Source organism: Cynara cardunculus (genome assembly GCF_001531365.2).
Source record: "Cynara cardunculus var. scolymus isolate 2C chromosome LG 8, CcrdV1, whole genome shotgun sequence".
NCBI lineage: Eukaryota > Viridiplantae > Streptophyta > Magnoliopsida > Asterales > Asteraceae > Cynara > Cynara cardunculus.
Window position 1 is genome coordinate 10,632,826 of NC_037535.1, and position 19,643 is coordinate 10,652,468.

General features: G+C 34.1%; 1 protein-coding gene across 1 annotated transcript; it reads left to right on the forward strand.

Moving 5' to 3' along the window:
• Positions 1-14,726: 14,726 nt before the first annotated feature.
• Positions 14,727-16,230, forward strand: LOC112517197 (F-box/kelch-repeat protein At3g23880-like). Its single transcript, XM_025124556.1, has 2 exons — positions 14,727-14,818; positions 14,905-16,230. Exons 1-2 carry the CDS (start codon positions 14,807-14,809, stop codon positions 16,069-16,071), a joined length of 1,179 nt encoding a protein of 392 aa, XP_024980324.1. The 5' UTR covers positions 14,727-14,806; the 3' UTR covers positions 16,072-16,230.
• The last annotated feature ends 3,413 nt before the right edge of the window (positions 16,231-19,643 follow it).

The following is a 19,643-nucleotide window of genomic DNA, read 5'->3' on the forward strand; positions in this document are numbered from 1 at the left end:
AGTTAATTTGATACTAATATCGATATATTTTTGTCAAATTTTTATGATATCTTTAAACTTATATTTTATTTAAAAATAAAAAATATTATCATTTTCTCAAAATCACATAAGACCATATTATAACATCGACTGAGATAAAGAATAAAATAAAGTATTAAAATCAAGATGTATCTCGCTGCATTGCACGAGTACCCTTCTAGTCAAGTCTAATAAATATATGATTTTTCCTAATTTAAAGTCATGATCATAACGAATGAACCTTATCGTCTTCCATATATATCTCAATCATAATTAATAAATCATGATAATTATCTATAAATATCTTAATTTTTTCCTCATATAAGCATTAATTATGGGTTGTATTTGAAACTACCCTTATATATAGTGGCATCTTCAAATACAACCAGAGGCGGAGCCAGGATCTAGGATTAGGGGGAGCATCGGGCATTTTATAAGAGGGAACACCGAGTTTTCATTTTTCTCGAATCTATTTATACTATGATATTTTTATTAGGACAAAATATATCAAAATGTTATAAAATTTGGTTTAGTTCTTATTTAGTATATCAAAGTTCTTTTTTGAACTGATGTAATAAAATTTCAAAATTTCCGATTTTATAGTTGTTACTGTTTTGATTGATAACATGAACGTGGATACCCGTTTACCAAATATTTTAAAATAACACCGATGATAAACTTGACATCCATGTTATAAAAATAGGTAAAAATTGAAAATTTTAAAACTTTGCCACAGTAAATAAGAACTTTTAAATAGAAATTTTGAAAAGATTTTTTTTGCATACACCAAATGAAAACAAAAGGTGTGTTCGATTCTCGATTTTAGTTTTAGCTCAAAAATGTTGGATCATAATAATCCGATAATGATATTTTAATAATTTTTAATTTCATATAATTTAAAATTTCAAAGAGACAAAATATTACAATAGCAATAGTTATAACGATAACAATAGCACTAAATATCATGTGTATACAAATGAAAACATGAACTTCTCATATTTCCATCTATATCAATTTGTTTTAAAAATCTCAGGTGGAGTACATGCACCCTTTCATGTCTATATAGCTCTGTCAGTAAATATAATTCCTCTGAAGATTGTAACTAATATAACTAAATCTAGATCGTCTTTTCTTTTAATGAATGGTTGATGAATTTTTGGTTTTTAATCGATTTAAAAATTAAAGAAAGAGTAGTTTTGAAATAGATTTTAATTACTTTAAATTTTAATTATAATTTTAATAAATAATTAGAATTTTATATTTTTAATTTTTATTCTACTTTCATCTTTCTAAAATAATAAGACAAATTCAAAGGCATGGCTAGTTTTTATGACAACTAAAAATTTGTAATACTTTTTATAACATTATTTTTTAAGAGTGATTATATTTTTCTCCATAAAACTTATTGGAACTCGATATATTGCTTATACTTTTTAATAGATAGAATAAGATTTTTCTTTGTAAAGGTCCTGTAACTATCCGTATTGATCCAAGAAGAAAAATCCTTCAATAAAATCGAAAACTAATTGAAGTAAGGTCAATATCATTACCAAAGTGGATTGGTTTGTCATCTAGCCGAAAGAAGATCAATACAAGATAAAGTTAAATAGTAGTATAACAAATACTACTACGGGTAAGCCGAATTTTGAAGTGCAAACTTATCCAATAAGTTTGGGTCACCAATTTCTACCAACTCTCATCCTTGTATGGGAACATACTAAACATGTCAACCAAAGTAAATTCTAAAGTATTGTTTTATTAGTACCATACTTCATTTACTATTCCCTCTGCATACAGAAGGATGAGATGAGTTAACAAGTATCTGCATCAACTTCAAAGGATGAAATGAAAAGTTAAGCAGTATGGATCGACAAATCAGATAAAGACTCACGTTGAAGTTGGACAACAACATTTCGTGTGACAGTGGCTATAAAAAGTCACCCTTGTCATTGCAACTCACCCTTTTTGAAATAAATTGAGTATAGTTTATTAGGCAAAATCTGTGTCATAGTCTGAAGGACCATCTTAGTACTTTAGATCTGAAAGCGTTCATTCTTTTTTCATTATTTTAGGTGTTAGCAAATTTGTCACCAGTCATATCGTTTAGAATCAAGTTTTATATTTATAGCTCCCGCAACAAATCTGTAAGTCTTTGTTTTAATACAAAATATAAAATTAAAGTGTTTTTTTTGTGTGTTTGTATTAAACCCCTATTCTACAGACACATCCTATGCAAGTCATTACATTCTAGGAGCAACAAGTGGTATCAAGCATGTTTTTTATTCCATAAACAAGATCCGAAATGATTTCTACAACTAATGACAATGGCACTCTATCCAATCCACCTCGCTTTCAAAAGGATAATCTGTTTCTTTTGAAAAATAAGATATCACACTTGCTTGAAGAAGTTGGCAACCAAATCCTAATTGTTCTCAAAATTAGTGGATATGTTCCTACCATCTTTTTGTTTGATGACTGAGATAAAGATGACATTCTCATTGGATCTAGAGGGCTAATCATCAAATCCCAAGATAAGTGGACAAAAGATGATATGAAGCAAGTTGTAGAAAACGTCAAAACCAAAACTATCATCATGATGTCACTTCCTGATGATGTCTACAACTATATAAAAGAAATTCAGAAAGCTCAACACTTGTCTCCACATATGCATAAAAAAAATTCGAATATCGAAAAACAGGTACACTTCACTTCCCTTTTCTCTAAAGAAATTAGAAAATACTTTAATCCATTCTCTTATATAAATAGATGCCATTGTGAGAAACGGCGTGCCTAGGACACAAAGTCAAAATTTTCAGGAATTGTTCATCAGAGCAACTCTTTCTTTCTTTTCTCTCTCTCTCTCTCTCTCTCTCTGTCTATATATATATATATATATATATATATATATATATTCCACAAGCTGCTTTTTCTTTCCTCCAAGGAGTTGGAGACCATATCTTGCAATCGGGAAGGAAGAGGATCTCCTCTCTTGGCGCTGGATATCATCTGGATTTAGTGAATTTGTGTAGATGTCGTGGAGGTAAAGAACTGAGTTTGTTGCTTAGATTCATATATGACATCAAAGAGTTGTTGCTCATACTGGTAATATTTTAAAACACCCAACCTACTCTGTTTCTTATGGATTCTTGGAGAAATACAAACATTTTCGCTGAGTTTATGGTCCCGTATTCCAACATTTGGCCCATTTGAGTTCTAGGGATATTTGACCAATTTAAATTTCTCAATATTGAGTTTGGGCATGATTTGCATTTTTTGCATCTTTATTTAATAATTACATGATTTGAGTACGTTGATCATTCAATTGGTGTTATGTAATTTATACTGTAATGCGTTGAATCTTATGCATGTGAGTTAGTCATTTTGTTAAGTGAGAAGTTTTGATGTTCTCACCAAGAGACCATTCTTGAGTAAGCTATGTGGTCGTCTCAGTATTACGAAGATGAACTCTTCTAAGTTGTACTCTAAGACCTTTGGTATTACGGAGAAGAACCTGTGTAGGGTTGGACTCTGGGACCTTTGGTATTGCAAAGAGGGAACCGTATGGGGTCGAACTCTAGGATTGTGGGTATTGCAGAGGTGATCTCGTATTGAGTCAGACTCCGAGACCCTGGGTATTACGGTGATGAACTCGTGAGGATTTGGGCACCGAGACTCTTGTTTTGAGGCTTTGGTCAAGTAGAGTTGACAACAAGTCATCAGGGGTATTTTGGGGTGAACTCGTGTGGAGTCGGGCGCCAGGACCATTAGCTTGTACGTCTAACTCTATGGTGTGTAAGAAGACATTAAGATCATTGGTATTGGGGGAGCTGACTGGGATCAGGCTCCGGTGTAACACCCCCAAACACCACATTTGCATATAACACATATTTCATTACATGGAAATATAGTTACATTAGAAGGTCCCACTAGTACAAGAATTCTTATATGTACAAAATCTACATATGAAAAATTCCAAAACAAATCATGTACTAACACATGTAATACAACATGTATCTTCAAGATAAGCAATCTTAAGCATGTCTTCAAAAACAGATAACAGGTTAGGAAAGTAATCGTATTTTCCCTTTCCCCTTATTATCCCTGGACCCTGCCATTACTGTATTGCATAATTTTAAAACAGAAAATGAGGGTTAGACCAGAAGGGTCTAGTGAGTAAATCCCTTCTTTGCAAACGCAGGGTGATGAACACCAATATGTAATAAAGTATCTTTGCTCAGAATATTTGTAATATAATCAAATAATGCAATTCTCAATGACATGAATAATAGAATAATCTCAAGAACCTCAGTTCTATTAAATAAATACATCTGCTTAAGGATCCAACATTCTCAATATGAAACAAATATTGTGACCAAAGATTCTCTGAATCATTAAACCATTCCTTTGTAAATATTTAACGGAAAGATATTAAGGCAATACTTGCCCTTTATGACAAATCATTTTCCCTTTCTCAATAACATCTAATTTATTATTTCTAATAGGAATAATATCTCTAATTCATCAGGTCACAAAGAAATGAAGATTTAAAGTTATTAAATCCAATTAGTAACAATGATAAGAGTTATAATATCATCCACATATGACAATGCCTCCCTTATTCCAAGTACACCTCTCCTTGATATGCCACCCTTATTCCTCCATCAAAACAGTGCTATTTATCATAACAGACAAAAGTCACCACGTCTGATAGTATACATTCCCAGTTCCAAGCTAGAACAGACAAAAGTCACCACGTCTGTGGGAATTACTACTTAAAACAAGTTTCATACCAAAACAGACTTACGTCACCACGCTTGGTAGAAACAATTTTACAAAATCCACTTCTATACCAAAACAGACTTACGTCACCACACTTTGTAGGAAGGTTTCCCAAAATATAGTTTCATACCAAAATAGACTTACGTCACCATGCTTGGTAGAAACATTTTTCCCAAATCCAGTTCCATACCAAAACAGACTTACGTCACCACGCTTGGTAGAAACATTTTTCCCAAATCCAGTTCCATACCAAAACAGACTTACGTCACCACGCTTGGTAAGAACATATCTTTTTATTTAGAAAGATATAAAATACTCCTTTTATAAATCCATAATTAAACCCAATAATAGACATTTTTAAATTATATAAATGTCTAAAATATTCAACATTTGAAAATTATCAAATATAGGTCACCCGGATAAGTTATCCGGTTATACAATCCGGACAACATTGTCCCTTCTTGTCCGATATACTAATCCGGACAACACTTGGTCGATTTAAGACTAAATCGCATGATTCATGTCCGGTTTAAGGCAATCCGGACAACAAATGATCGATTTAAAACTAAACCGCATGACTCATGTCCGGTTTAAAACAATTCGGACAACACATAATCGCTTTAAGACTAAATTGCTCAATATGTGATCGGTTTATAACTAATCCGTACGACCCTTAGGCGATTTAAGGCTAAACCGCACAATGTTTGGTCTTATTCATACTTTCTTCGTTCAAAACCTTTGTCCGGTTTACATATTTCAAAATTCTCGCTAACACCCTAAATCGCACAACACTTAAGCGATTTATGAATAAATCGGACACTTCCTATCCGGTTTAAGAGTAATCCGGACAAACTTTGTCCGGTTTTAGACTTAATCCGGTCACCCCTTGTCCGAATAAAACCTTAGTTGAATAACTGATTTCTTTCCAAAAATAAACGACATTCAAGTAAAAAACAGTAACACATTTTATGCAAAAAAGGTTTAGAAATCATTCACCTTTAAGGATGAACTTAGATTTTGAAGAAGATAAGAAATGCAAAAACCAACTTGATCAATACTAGATCTCTGGACAACTCTTCTCTCAAAATTTCCAAAATCTCAAAGAGGCAAGAAAAGTATGTCTCCTCCCAAACCACCATATATATACTTTCCAAGTTTGGAAAGTTGACTAAATCAGCCAAACCTTCCATACATACATACATGCATATGGATGCATACATATGCATATATACACACACTCATATATATACATATATATACCCACATATTATGCATGTACCCCAATGCATAAAATTCAAATATTTACGTATTTTAACCCATGTAAGCATGTATTCACATAAACAATTAATTCACATAATAAATACCTTGGGTAATAATCAGAACCCGGTTATCACATCCGGGACCTTAAGTATTGGGTGAAATTTTGAGAGAAGTTAAAAACTGGGACCATGACTTTAGGGTGTTACTTGATAGCATTGATGAATGACTGACTTTGTGTTTCACCACAATCGATGCAAACAAGTCTCTCCTGTCACCGAAAGGTGTTGTTTTGGATATTGAGTACTATCCATGTTTTTGGGGACGCTTTAAGTATGGAATGTTATCCATAATTTGTGGTTTTGAATATTAAACCTTATCCATGTTTTTGGGTGTTTTTGATAATAGAGTTTTATCCATGTTTTCAATATTTGAATATTAAACTTTATTCATGTTTTGGGTGTGCATTATGTTTTGGTTTCATGTTAAAACAAGTGCTTTAGTCATCGGGTTTTCATCACAAAAATGATGGTTTTTAGGAAAGATGTTGCTTTTTATATAAACACAATTCATATGAAAAATTGTAATTTAAATAACTTTTATTCAGTTTACCGTTTTATATTAAAGAGAACAACTGCTTGAACTCACTAGGCATTAAGCCTAACTTTTTATTTGTTAGAATGTGCATCAGATCATTGTTGGGAATGGTACTAGTGTCACTGAGAAGAAGTTGAATGGTTAGAGGCACGAAGAGGATTTAGCCATTAGGGAACATCTTCCGTATTTTGGAAATAACGACCGTCATTGGGATTACAAATGCCCGTCTGTAACCTAGACTATATGTAAGGTTGGTTTGACATTTGTTGGTGTTAAATCTTACATTCCCATTGTAGGTAATCAAATATTGACCTTTAGAAATAAAATTATTCTCTATTTGATGTATTATTGAAAAATTTAAGTTAATCGCTCTTTTACAGAATTAGGGATTTACATTTACATGTTTTAAGACCTTGAGTCCCTAAAAGGAGATAATTATGAAAAAGGGTTGTGGCGTACTTGTTTTAATGTCCTTCGTCCATGTCCCCATCCCTAACCCCCTTTACAAAACTCTGCGGAAGGATGACCGGGCGGACATTTTAGTTAAGCTCTATCTGTCTCACGACATGCCTAGCTATTACATTCCAACTTGAGAACGTGTCACATTAGAGGTGAACGATCAGAGATGTCCTCTAATCACTACTGAAGCCTTGGAACCTGCTTCAACTCCAGGATGTGATGAGTCGACATCAAGGAGCGAAGATGGCAGCGGAGGAAGCTGATGGCTAAGCGATCCCTCGCGCATTTGCGAAAACTACTAGATTTGGTTGTTGACCAACTACAGGAAGAAAGAAACCTTAAAGACCAATCCCATCATGGCAAGATAGGGAGGGAGAGGTTGGGAGATAGCTCTTAGCCTGAGCTTGCTGGCTAGCGAATCGGGCTTTAATGAGTTCTAACATGCAACGTCAAGCAGTCCCTATGCCAGTTATTAGAAAGAAAAAAAACTCTCGACGATCAATAAAAAAAAATTGCTTCTTCACAAATTATTATTTTTTTCTTATAAAAGTTTACTAAAGTGACATTTTAGTTAATTTAACCATTTTCTGGATTTTCTATTAACCGATAAAATATAATTTATTAATATATAGCCCAATCATCTTCCTCCATTTTGCCGCTTACATCTCGCCGGTGAACTCCCACCTTTGCATCCACAACCAACCGATATCCTATCCTTGCCAATTTGAATAGAAACAACCTTTCAAAATGTAGTTATAAAAAGAAACAATTCAATTTGAAATAACATAAATGCATATATGAAACAAATTTGTAGGTATTCGATTTGCATAGTGGGGGGGGGGGGGGTTTCACCCATTTGCCGGAAATGAGGAAGATGACAAGTTCAGAGTTTTAATGATTGGAGTTTTCCCCCCCCCCCCCCAACATCGAAATGCCTTAAATCTGTTGACGAAGTTGTCCGAGCGCCACTATATAAAATTGGCTTTATAGGACGCCACCAATTTTTAAGCGTCTTAATAGACTACTTTATAAGTCTTATAAACAGTCTATTATAACGTTTAGAAAATTTTGACGTCTTTTATATAAATCCAATTTTTTTGTAATGCCCTGCCATATTCCCTCAAAGATGTCCATCAATCTGGAAAAGTTCACCAGCTCGAGAGGGAGGTTGTCTCCACTAGCCAGTGCAAGGGGCATTTTATGTTTATAACATAAAATTAAATATATATTTTAAGCTGGCCTAGATATCATGGTTAAACTGACAGTGGCTAATGTAATATAATACGAGTTTTTAAATTGGTGAATATAATATGAGTTGAGAGTTTTATTCTTGGTTGCTACTATGATTTTGAAGTTGAAGTTTGTGGTTTATCAGTAGATTAATTATTTTCAATGGTTCTCTCAAATGCTAACATCGCATCTACTGATGAAAATATGCCAAAAAAGTGTTTCTCAATAAAGCATAATTATATTTATGGTAAATATTTAAATGCATTGCTTTTGATTTTAAACATGCCAATACTTTTTTTTATAAAACAAGAATCAACTGATATAAATAACATTTTTCCATGGAAACACTACTTATATAGCTCTCTTAGAAAGAAAAAAACAACAGTTGTGAAATAGTTAAAAAAAAGTAAGTTTACAATATACATGTATGTACATATATAAGAAAATGATAATCTTGGCCCAAGTCTCTTCGTCCGAGTCGATTACAGATTTAAGTTTCCTTTCCTTCACCAACTCAACCAGGTAATTAGGTAAGTGGCTTTTTGGTAAAAAAGAATCGAAGTTTTGAACAAGTGAATTTCTTCACAATAACATCCAAAAATGTTTTATACAAGCTACTTTTCAACCAGTCAAGATCAATACCAACTATTTTCTTTCAAGTTGAACTTTTGCAATAGAGGTCAATTTTTATAAGAAGAAATTTGAATACATATGTAGCATTTAGGCCTAACATTTTCCACATGCAGACCTTGCAATAAAATCTATTGGTCTAGCATTTTCAAAAATTAAGAGCCAAAGAAAAATTGGACATATAACTGGAATATACTTGGTTGGTTTGTTTGGTTTTAATATGGTCCAAAATAACAATCATAAACTTCTTCATGCACAAAACTTGTGCAATATTTTGTATGACAATAAAAGTTATGCGATCAAAATCATCCAAAAAGTCTAAATGACGCAACACCATGCATCTTTGTGAACTTTTGTTTTCAAATATTACAGGAACACACTCCACAAGCGTAGTTGTGACCCAAGTCCTAGACTAGACTCCACCCTCGAGTGTGCTATATCGGCATAGTTTGATTTTGTTTCGTGACCCTTGGATCATATGTCTCAATCACAACCTTAAACGAATACCAACCTTTGTTAATCCAAAAACATGAAAACCAAAATTAATGATGTTTATGGTGACTTGTACCTATAGAGACATAATTTGTACATTTCTTTAGATTTGTCAACTTATGTTCGAGGAAAGGTCTTTTATAAAATATATTTGTTTAAGGCATTTTATACTATAGTATAGGTTCATATGTGTGTGTGTATATATATCTATACTACTTTATAAAGCAAATTTGCCTAAAGTCTTAAAAACACCTTAACATGCATAAGGTACTACCCTTTAATACAAAAAGTCTTAAAGTCTTAAAAATGTACAATTTTTTTATGCATTTTCAATTTAAGTTACTATCCTTTAATGCTTACCTTCACACATCCTGTTTAGAGCTGCCTCTAAACCCTAAACCACTCCAAACGACATCGCACGCTCTCCCCTCCCAAGGCAACTCTGCCCAACGACCGGCTCTCTCTATCGCACGCTCTCCACAGGCGATTACAGTCATGCCGATTCAGTCTCCAAGGATCGCTCTATCGCACGCTCTCATGATTCAGTCTTAAATGATCGGGGGTAAGAGGATCGGTGAGCAGAGTAATTTCGAGAAACTTGATTGGTTTGCAGGAGAACTTGTATTGGGGCTTCAGAGAAGGAGTTGCAGGATAGCTCCCACTGTTGCCTTTAAGCAAGCTACACCCAAACCCATATGAACAAATTCTTCATCAAGGTATGTTACCATTTACAAGGTTATTACTTCCATCCACTGTTGTTTATAATATTTTTAGGCCATGCTTGGCTTGTTATAAGCTTGATCTTAGCAGTCACAACCCCAAATTACCTGTTTGGAAATCAAAATGTGCATATGAATAACATATAATCCCTTCCCTTTTGTCCATTTCATTTATGTTTCAACTAAATGTGCATATAACCCCCTTCACTTTTGTCCTGCTGTTTTGTTTCTACTATTTTGTGCACCTTTTGCCAAAGCAGCAACTCCATTTCATCTTACACACACACTGTTTGGGGCAGTTTGGGACTGCTGTCTGGTTATGGACTTACAAACCAGATTGCTAAGTCCATCTAAGTCAAATATGTGTCCAGGACTGACCTGATTTAGTGGTTGAAACTTGATTTATAACAACTTTGATGCTATACAGGTTGAAGTATATAACTTAGCTTCTAATTCTACAATGTTCACATCGTACAATGATTTCCATTTGTATCCATAAATTGATTTTTTGAATAATTTTCCCTAAATGTCCAATAAAACTTGATCAAATCACCATGTCATCAAAATGTTGATACATGGTTTTCTTTTCTAGATTTTGATTGTATAAACATTGAATATGACTATTGCATTGAATATCAAACATGTGACAATTTTTTAACTTTGGTCATGCTATTTATATAGATTTTTGAGGTGAGTCTATTTAGGTCATGCGAGGAAGTTGGGTTGCTACTATTACTAGGCCTACATTCATTATATACTTGAAATCTAATTGTACAGATAACTTAGTGGTTGTTTTTTCTTTTGCTTTTCGTCTATCATGTTTTTTGTTGTACAAATCCTAAGAAGTCGGTGCCAAGGGGCAACAGGTAAGTATCCTGATCCACCATTGATGGTGACAATGGGCAGCAGGTAAGTATCATGATCCACCGTGATGGTGACAATGGGCAGCGGGTAAGTATCCTGATCCACCGTGATGATGACAATGGGCAGCAGGTAAGTATCCTGATCCACCGTGATGATGACAATGGGCAGCAGGTAAGTATCCTGATCCACCGTGATGATGACAATGGGCAGCAGGTAGTCAATGACAATCTGGGTAGAAGGTTTGTTTAGCTGTATTGTTAGTTAAAAGATAGACCTTTATTAATCGTTCTTCCTGGGCACTTTATAGGTAGATATTATTGTGAATCAAAAAGTATTCCCTGTGTAATTGAATGTAAAGGGGTTACGTCCCTTTATTTAAGTGTAAGATTTAGAACCAAAACACAATATATCTGGAACCAAATTAATGATTAAGGCTCTTGGTTTAATAGAAAGGCATATGCTTGATCGGTCTCAACAGAAATTGCTAATTTAGAAACAGGAAACAAGTGCTTGCAATCTTATAATGCATTTGATTTTTGTTTCATGACATTTATTAGACGTTGTTATGTTTCAATTGCAGGTGCTTTAAGTAATACCAGACGACCAGAAAAAACAAGTGTATCAACCCGGTTTGCAAGGTAAAAATGTCTATTGAATGTTCATTTCACTGTTTGTTTTGACTCTTTGGTGTTATTCGGTTAAAATTAACATTGAAAGCTTCTATTTAAATTACTGGTAATTGTAAACACTTCCATTTAAATTGCCACTTAGAACTTTAGTCCATTAAAAACGACATTGTATGGAACATTTTTATCCGATAGGTACTTGTTTGGTAAGAGTCGTTACTCTCACCGGGTAATACTCTCAGTCCTTGTTATCGCTCTTACTGGGTAAGATTATGAATCATTGTCATGTTAGTTCGATAAGGTAAAGTGACCCAGTAAGCACTTACCGGGTAAACATTTAGTATACAGCCTCTTACTCTAGCTATTAGGTTAGGGACTTGCTAACCAAACCAAAATTTTACGGGTAAGGGAAGTAGTTTATAGACACATATCATAACTGGATATGCATAACTGGTATGGAGTTTTGAAGTTTTTAGTATGCATAACTGGTAATTTTAACTCCATACCTTTTGTTAATGAAAGTTCAAAAGCCTTGTACCTTGACTAATAATTAATAAATAACAGCTTTGGTATAATGCCATCAACAACAGACTGTTCTGTTACATATCGACAATTCTTGTACGATCACCTGCCCATTAATAGTGTGCATTTTTTACGACAATCAAAAGGATTTCCTGTGTACCAATCTCCTTGGCTTTATGAGGGTTGAGAAGAGGAATCTTTGCACCCTACACTTCCTTTACATTTTAGAAGGTTGTTTATATTGATCTTGATTCTTTAAACTTAGATGCTGGTGGGAAGGGTTATGCTTGTTTTCTTTGTTGATAAGTACTAGGAAGCTTCTGACTGATGATGATGGTCTTTTGTATGCTGTGTAGCATTCTCCTGATCCATTTGGTGAAACTATCCTGGCCACAACCTTCTATTGCTCCCATTCACCTCTTAAAGTTGTGGTCAAATAGAGAGGTTGCATATTGATTTAGGAAACAATGTGTTATTGGGTCTGTATTGTTATAACTTTCTTTGCCCCTGTTTTGACCATTCTTTGATATCTAAAATTTTCTCGTGTGTAAGATTTCATGATTAGTTTGCGTCTTGTATGTAGGTTTTGTTGATACCAAAGAACGTGGTTCAAATATCTAGATTATCGTTCCGGTTTTTCTATATTTTTTATGATTCTTTTGTTTAGCATTATGGATTTTCCTTGTTGCCTTGGGCTCATCTATGTTTCCCTTGCTATATGATGCACATTATGTAGGTCTTCTTTGGTGGACATGGTCACCCGTTAAGATGGTTTGTCGTAGAGTGCATGTGTCGGTTCTTGAAGATGTTTTGGTCTATCTGTTTTTATGGATTCTACCATCCTCTCATTTTATCTCATTTTGTCCTTGGGTGTTTTTGGTACTTCTATATCGTTTTTCTTCTTGGGTAAATCAGATGTGGAAGGGTAGTTGTTTTTCTATAGGTTTTGATCTAAGTAAAGAAGATAGCTAACGAATCGTTGGCACTTGTACTTTCCTCCTTGACTCTATTCTTTTAATCTCTCATTTCTGAATTGCCATTGTTTGTAAGCTTGGATGATGAGATTGTGCTTTGTCTGTAGGTTCGTTTGGTGCCAAACACGGTGGTTCAATTATTGCAGTCATGATGTGTGCTGGTTCTATATAATCCTTGTGATCGCATTTTGATTTCTACATCTTCCATCATCTTAAAGACCTCTTTTGCTTATTTGCAAATAGGTCAACAAAAGCGCATTCAGGTCAACTGGACCATTGTCTTGTTACACTAATCCATCTTGAATTATATCTATACTATCTTATAAACCGAATTTAAGAAAAGTCTTAAAAACAGTTACTAAAGTTGGGATGCTACTTACATACAAGCTCGGTACTGGTTTGGTCATGGCTCGAAGGGCAGATGGTTCATGGTCTGCACCTTCTGCTATAATTTCAGCTGGTCTAGGATGGGGTCCTCAGGTATAACTACCAAGTGCATTGTCTTTATCGATAATGTTGTTCGCCTTTTTCTTTGGGATAATTTTGCTTATATAATAATGTCCTTGTAATATGGTCTGTGGGAACAAATAGGAGTTTCCACAATGTGTAGCTGTTGGGAATCAAGAACAATTATATATGTAGTGCCATTTCATTGATTGATTAAGTTTTATAGTTGTTATTGACTAAATAGAATTTGATGTACATTCTGTTTCAATAATTAGTGATGGGATCATAAATGGCTATCTTATGTTTTAATAACCTCTCAAGTCCCACTCCCATCTTGCATAAACAATGCTAAAACAACCTTGAACAATGCTAAAACAACCTTGGATTTTGTGGAATGCAGAAGGGAATTTGTAGACTCCTTGGATAGTTTGGTATGGATGCTTTCACGGTGGCTGTTAAAGTGGAGATTGAACTATGGTGCAGTTGATCTAGAGGCGGTAGGTATTGATTTTTGGTCATTTTGATTAATTAGGATATTGGTTTCTATTTCGATTTGTATAAGATAATTTATTTGTTTTTGAAATGTATTCACTAGAAATTTGTTTCTTCCTTTATTATAATTATTTAGAGAACATAATTGATTTTCATGCGTGTGTACAATAAAGTTCACTTCGATTTCTTACTTGTTACATTGTACTTGATTACATCCCGTTGCATCGGATGGGTACTCAACTAATAGGAATCGAGGTTTAAATATTTCTAAGGGTTCTCTTAAAAGATCGAATGTTTAAATATAACTTTTGTACTTTTTAAAGAATAATTGCACTAATTTTTAGTTGTAAATTTATTAGAAAATTTGACATTACGTGGACACACAACTAGTATATATATATATATGATATTTTACAAAATAAAAAAATATTTAATAATGAATTTTTTTTGAAAATATTTGACGAGATTATTATAACGGTATAAAAATGTAAAATAAAAAAGTTAGGAATATAAACAAATTAATTAGTATGTATTTATTATAATAATATATAACTATTTATGTTAATATAACAATGGTTATAATGTGTTTTGAAAGTGTGATCCAATTAGGAATAAACAATGATCGAGAAGCGAAACGTATATAAATAAACCCTAGAAAACACAGGGATCTCCGCCCACCAATTTCACTCTTCTTCTGCTTATGCTCTTTCCGGTGAGTGATTTCCTGTAACTTGCTCCTGCTTCGTACTAACTACTAATCTAAAGCTTTCAATTTCTTTGTTGTTTTTTTCCATCCAGAATCACACAATGTCGGGTTACGTATGGGAAGAGTTGATCGATAACATCTTCAAAACACTACCACCGAAATCCCTTCTCCGATTTAGATGTCTTTCCAAATCATGGTGTTCTCGTATCGGTAGCCCCGATTTCATCCGTACGCATGCTCTTCGATTTGACAAAAACTTGCAAAAAGTCCTTGTTAAGCACTGGACTTATGACAAAAGACGTGGTATGGAAGAATTCTTTACGTTACATCCTGAAAACCGATTACCCTTGAGTCATAGACACGGATACACAGGGATAGGTAAGTTTCCTTGCAATGATTGCTGTATTGTTGGCTCATGTAATGGACTTCTATGTCTATTTCATCATGAAATTGGTACGATTGCTCTATGGAACCCTTCCATCAGGCACCAACTAACCTTGCCTCCTCATCCTTACACGAGGAACTACTCTCCTCAATCCCCTCGTGTAGCACTCGGGTTTGGTTTCGACCCGGTCACTGATGATTACAAGATTGTGAGGATATCCTACTACACATTCAAAAGAGTTGAACCAACATCAATGGTTTACACCATAAACACAGGCACCTGGCGTGTCATTGCCTCCCCTACTACTCGACTTTCTAATGTGCAGTGTTCTGCCTGTTTTGTMAATGGAGCATTGCATTGGATCGTAACAGAACAAGATAACAAAGACCATTGTTATATAATGTCATTCGGTTTGAGCACAGAAGTTTTTGGGAGGGTTCTATTACCAGAACCCGGTTCGGAAGCCAGAGAACTAACAACCATCAAAGATTCTTTAGCTGTGATTACGGGTGAATGTCATAATCCTAGGATATGGGTGATGAGAGAGGACAATAATGTTGCTTCTTGGTCTATGTTTTTTAATTTGGAAGCTCTTCCTGGTGAAGGAGGAATACACAGAGTTTTACTATTGACCACCAATAGGGATCTCGTGTTCCTCATTTACTGTGAGGGGTATAAAGTTTATAATCCAGCGACAGGCGTCCTATCAAGGCTTGTGAAATTCAACGCAGGTTCTTACCAACTCGAAGTTGAAACATATGCGGAAAGCCTTGTATTGTTGAACAAAGGGACTGCTTGCAATGGAAACCAACCACCTTGGCTGCAATCAAAAAAGAGAAAGCAGAACTTCGGGGTAAGTAGCTTATGGCACTAAATTATGTAAGAGTATTAGATCAGTTTTCCCATTTGAGTTATCAAAAAGTGATAAACTTGTTTACTTAACATGTCTGAGTATGCTGCGTTATATTCATTTGAAGAAAGACGGGGTTAAATTTTATTAGTTCTTTTGAGCAAACAGTAGGCACAAGGTACAGCAAACAATCCCCCTTGGTTGGAATTTGACATATTTTCTCTCTTTTTCTAGGTAATATATATATATATATATATATATATATATATATATATATAACATACATATTTTGTCTTGTGGGACTGCTTGCTGGACTTTTTGCGGATTCATCTTAAACTGCTAGTTGTTGTGTGCATATGGCTGATTTAGTCTCAAAAGGCTTCTCCAGCATTTGAATATGACTTTGAAAAAGTGAATCAAACGTATGCGTGTGCAAATTTTAGTCAGTTGTTGGCTATACAATGTCGTGTAAGCATTTCATCAAACACGTAGTAGAAGAATCTTGACGTGAGTATGTGATAAATATAGGCCCAAATACGCATCAGTCAAGGAAGAAACAAAATGAAAGAAAATATAACAAACAACAAATAAATGGACTGCCCAAATGCATATTGTGTATGACAAAAGCCTGGATACTTTCTTGCTCACAAATCACATCCAAATCATGTCTATATGTTACTGTTAACCAGTTTATGCTTACCCAAGCAATGAAGAAACAAATGTCGTGTAATTATAGTGGCGTGTAAGGCTTGAGGCTTGACCTCATCCAAGAGGCGGTCTTGTTGGTGTGTGGGTTAGTTCCTTACTTTTTATATGTGAGATCCCATGTTAAAGTCTTTTAGTAAAGGTCATAATTGTAGGATTTGGGTGGTAAAATAATCTTTCATCTTAGGTCTATGGTTCTTACACTTGTAGCTCTTCCGAGCACTACAAATAGTTTTCCTACTTACGACTCATGGTGATATCATGATCAACACCGAGTGTGAGGGGTATAAAGTTTATAATCCAACAATGCCCGTATCTCTTCTCTCTTCTACCAGATTTTCCAATCTGACAATTCCTAATTACAACTGCCTATTTGTAATCCCTTCTCCCTCGATCTCTAATTTGAATATTGAATTCTCCTAGTCGGTTGGCCTCTTACATCTTTGGTTTGCCATTGGTTAATTTTAGGATTGATGCACCAAGCACGACCCTGTTTAATAAACTTACTCTTTCTTGCCCTCTATTTCTTTCTTTCTTGTTCGATGATCAACCTCACCCGCGTTTGCATTGACTTCTTTCATCTTGATGATCCTCATTGTTCATAGCACAATAACCCTTTGATTACCCACATAAAAGTCTAGAGTTGAGGGAGAATTTGGCCGTAGGATCGAGCCAACGTTTCTTGGGAACTTGAGATAAACAACAATTGGTCAACTTTTGTATGCTAATCTTTCAATTTAACGAGTTAATATGGAAAGTTGATTATGAATAACTCATTAAAAAGTTTGTTTCGAACAATGTTAAAAGAATGATTCTATTTAAGTGAATTTTATAAGTTAGTTTGTCATTTTAAGATATTTTTGTTGTTTTAATTTATAAGTCTTTTAATATAATATATGATATTTATGTTTATATTTTGTCTTGGTATGAGTATAGCAGGGTCTCCAAAAAGATTAATAGAACGACCATGTTCTACTACACTACTAAACATGGAGATTTTCCGGCGAAAAATCCGTCGGAAATCCACCGGAAAACATGGTTTCTGTTGGATTTTTGGCGGATATTCCGACCAGTAAAACCTTCTCCAGAAAAAATTATTTCGATGATCCTCCGATGGATTAAACGTCAACTTCGTCGGAAATCCGCCACTGATTTTTTTTAATATTTTCAGCTTTGTCGATTTAATTAATTAAATTAATTATTAGGATTAAATTACTAGCCGATTATCCGCCAATAATTAATTCGTCAGTAATTTACTTACTTAGGGGCCATTTACCAAACACTTACCCGGTAAGTGCTTACCGGTAAAATTTAACAATATTATTTACTTCTCAGGTAAGATTTTAGTCCATCAAAACGACATCCTATGCAACAATTTACCCGGTAAGCGCTTACCGTAGTAAGAGTCGTCGCCCTTACTTACCTACCAGGTAAGACTTATGTTTTTTGTCTCGCTCTTACCGGGTAAGATTTTTGGTCTCTACGATATTCATCCGATGAGGTAATGTTACTTGATAAGCGCTTACTCGGATAAACATTTGGTAAACAACCCCTTAAATAATATATTATCTAGTGACACATTTAAAAAAAATTACCGACGGATTAATCCGTCGGTAATTGCACAGTTCTAGGAAAAAATTATTGTTTTTGATTATTTAAATCTTGTAAATATTAAAAATGCTAAAATTGTAAATCAAATATCACACATTGATTAAAACCAATACGATTGTTCGGGTGTAATAAATACAAATTGTTCCAACGAAAATTAGATTCAGTTCGTTGACAAGTTTTATATATAAAAAACCAAAAAAACATAACTTTGGCGGTGGTGGTGACGGGAATTTCTAGTTGCTGAGATTGAGTAAACTTCCTCACCATCTCCATCATCTCATCGGCCATCATACTATGTATTCCGGATCTCGTCTTGAAGAAGCAATTCTTGAACTTGGGTTTGTAATTTGTTAATTTACAAATACAAGAAACGTTAGAATCTATAATAAGAATATTCTGCCACAAATCCGTCGGAAATAATTTTTAAAATTTATTTTTAATTACTATTATTATTATAAAGCCCAATCCCATTAAAGCCCAATAAAATAAAATAAAGCTCAATAAAATCGATTAAACTCCAATAATAATCCATTAAAGCTCAATAATACCGAATAAAGCCTAACAGAAACCATTATAGCCCAATAACACTCTAAATGATTGTAATAGTTTGGTTATTATTTCAAGTATGTATATATATGTATATATTTATTTATAAATATATATATATATATATATATATATATATATGAATGATATATGTATGTATGATATGTGTGTGTGGGAAATATTTAAAATTTAAAAGGGGAGGTCGGCTTTTGGAGACCGCCTATCACCTCTCCCTTTTATGTGCATATATAAATAGAAGTTATGAAAGAAAAATAGATTCATACACATACTATTTCTGGAAAGTGTTTTCTCTCTGAGAAATTGAAGAATTCGCACAAGAAGAAGAAGAAGGTTTCAAAAGGGTTTGATTCTCAAAGGTGAGTGTATTAAAAGCTTTGAATATGAATTGTTTTCATACAAATTGCAAACCATTTAATCTGTTATTATGAGTTTGGATGCATTTTATGATGATTCTTGTGTAAACCGGCCAAGTGGTGTCCGGATTGTAATCCGGATACTTAAACCGGATGTGCTTTGTCCGGATATCTATTAAACCGGACAAGAAGTGAACGGATTATGTTTTAAACCGGGCAAGAGGTGACCGGATAATGTGTAAACCATTTAAAGAATCAAGTGATGTATTGACCAGATTGCTAAACCGGTCAAGAGTTGTACGGTGTGTTGACCGGTTTATATTAAACCGCTCAAAGGATAAAATGTGTATTGATCGGTTT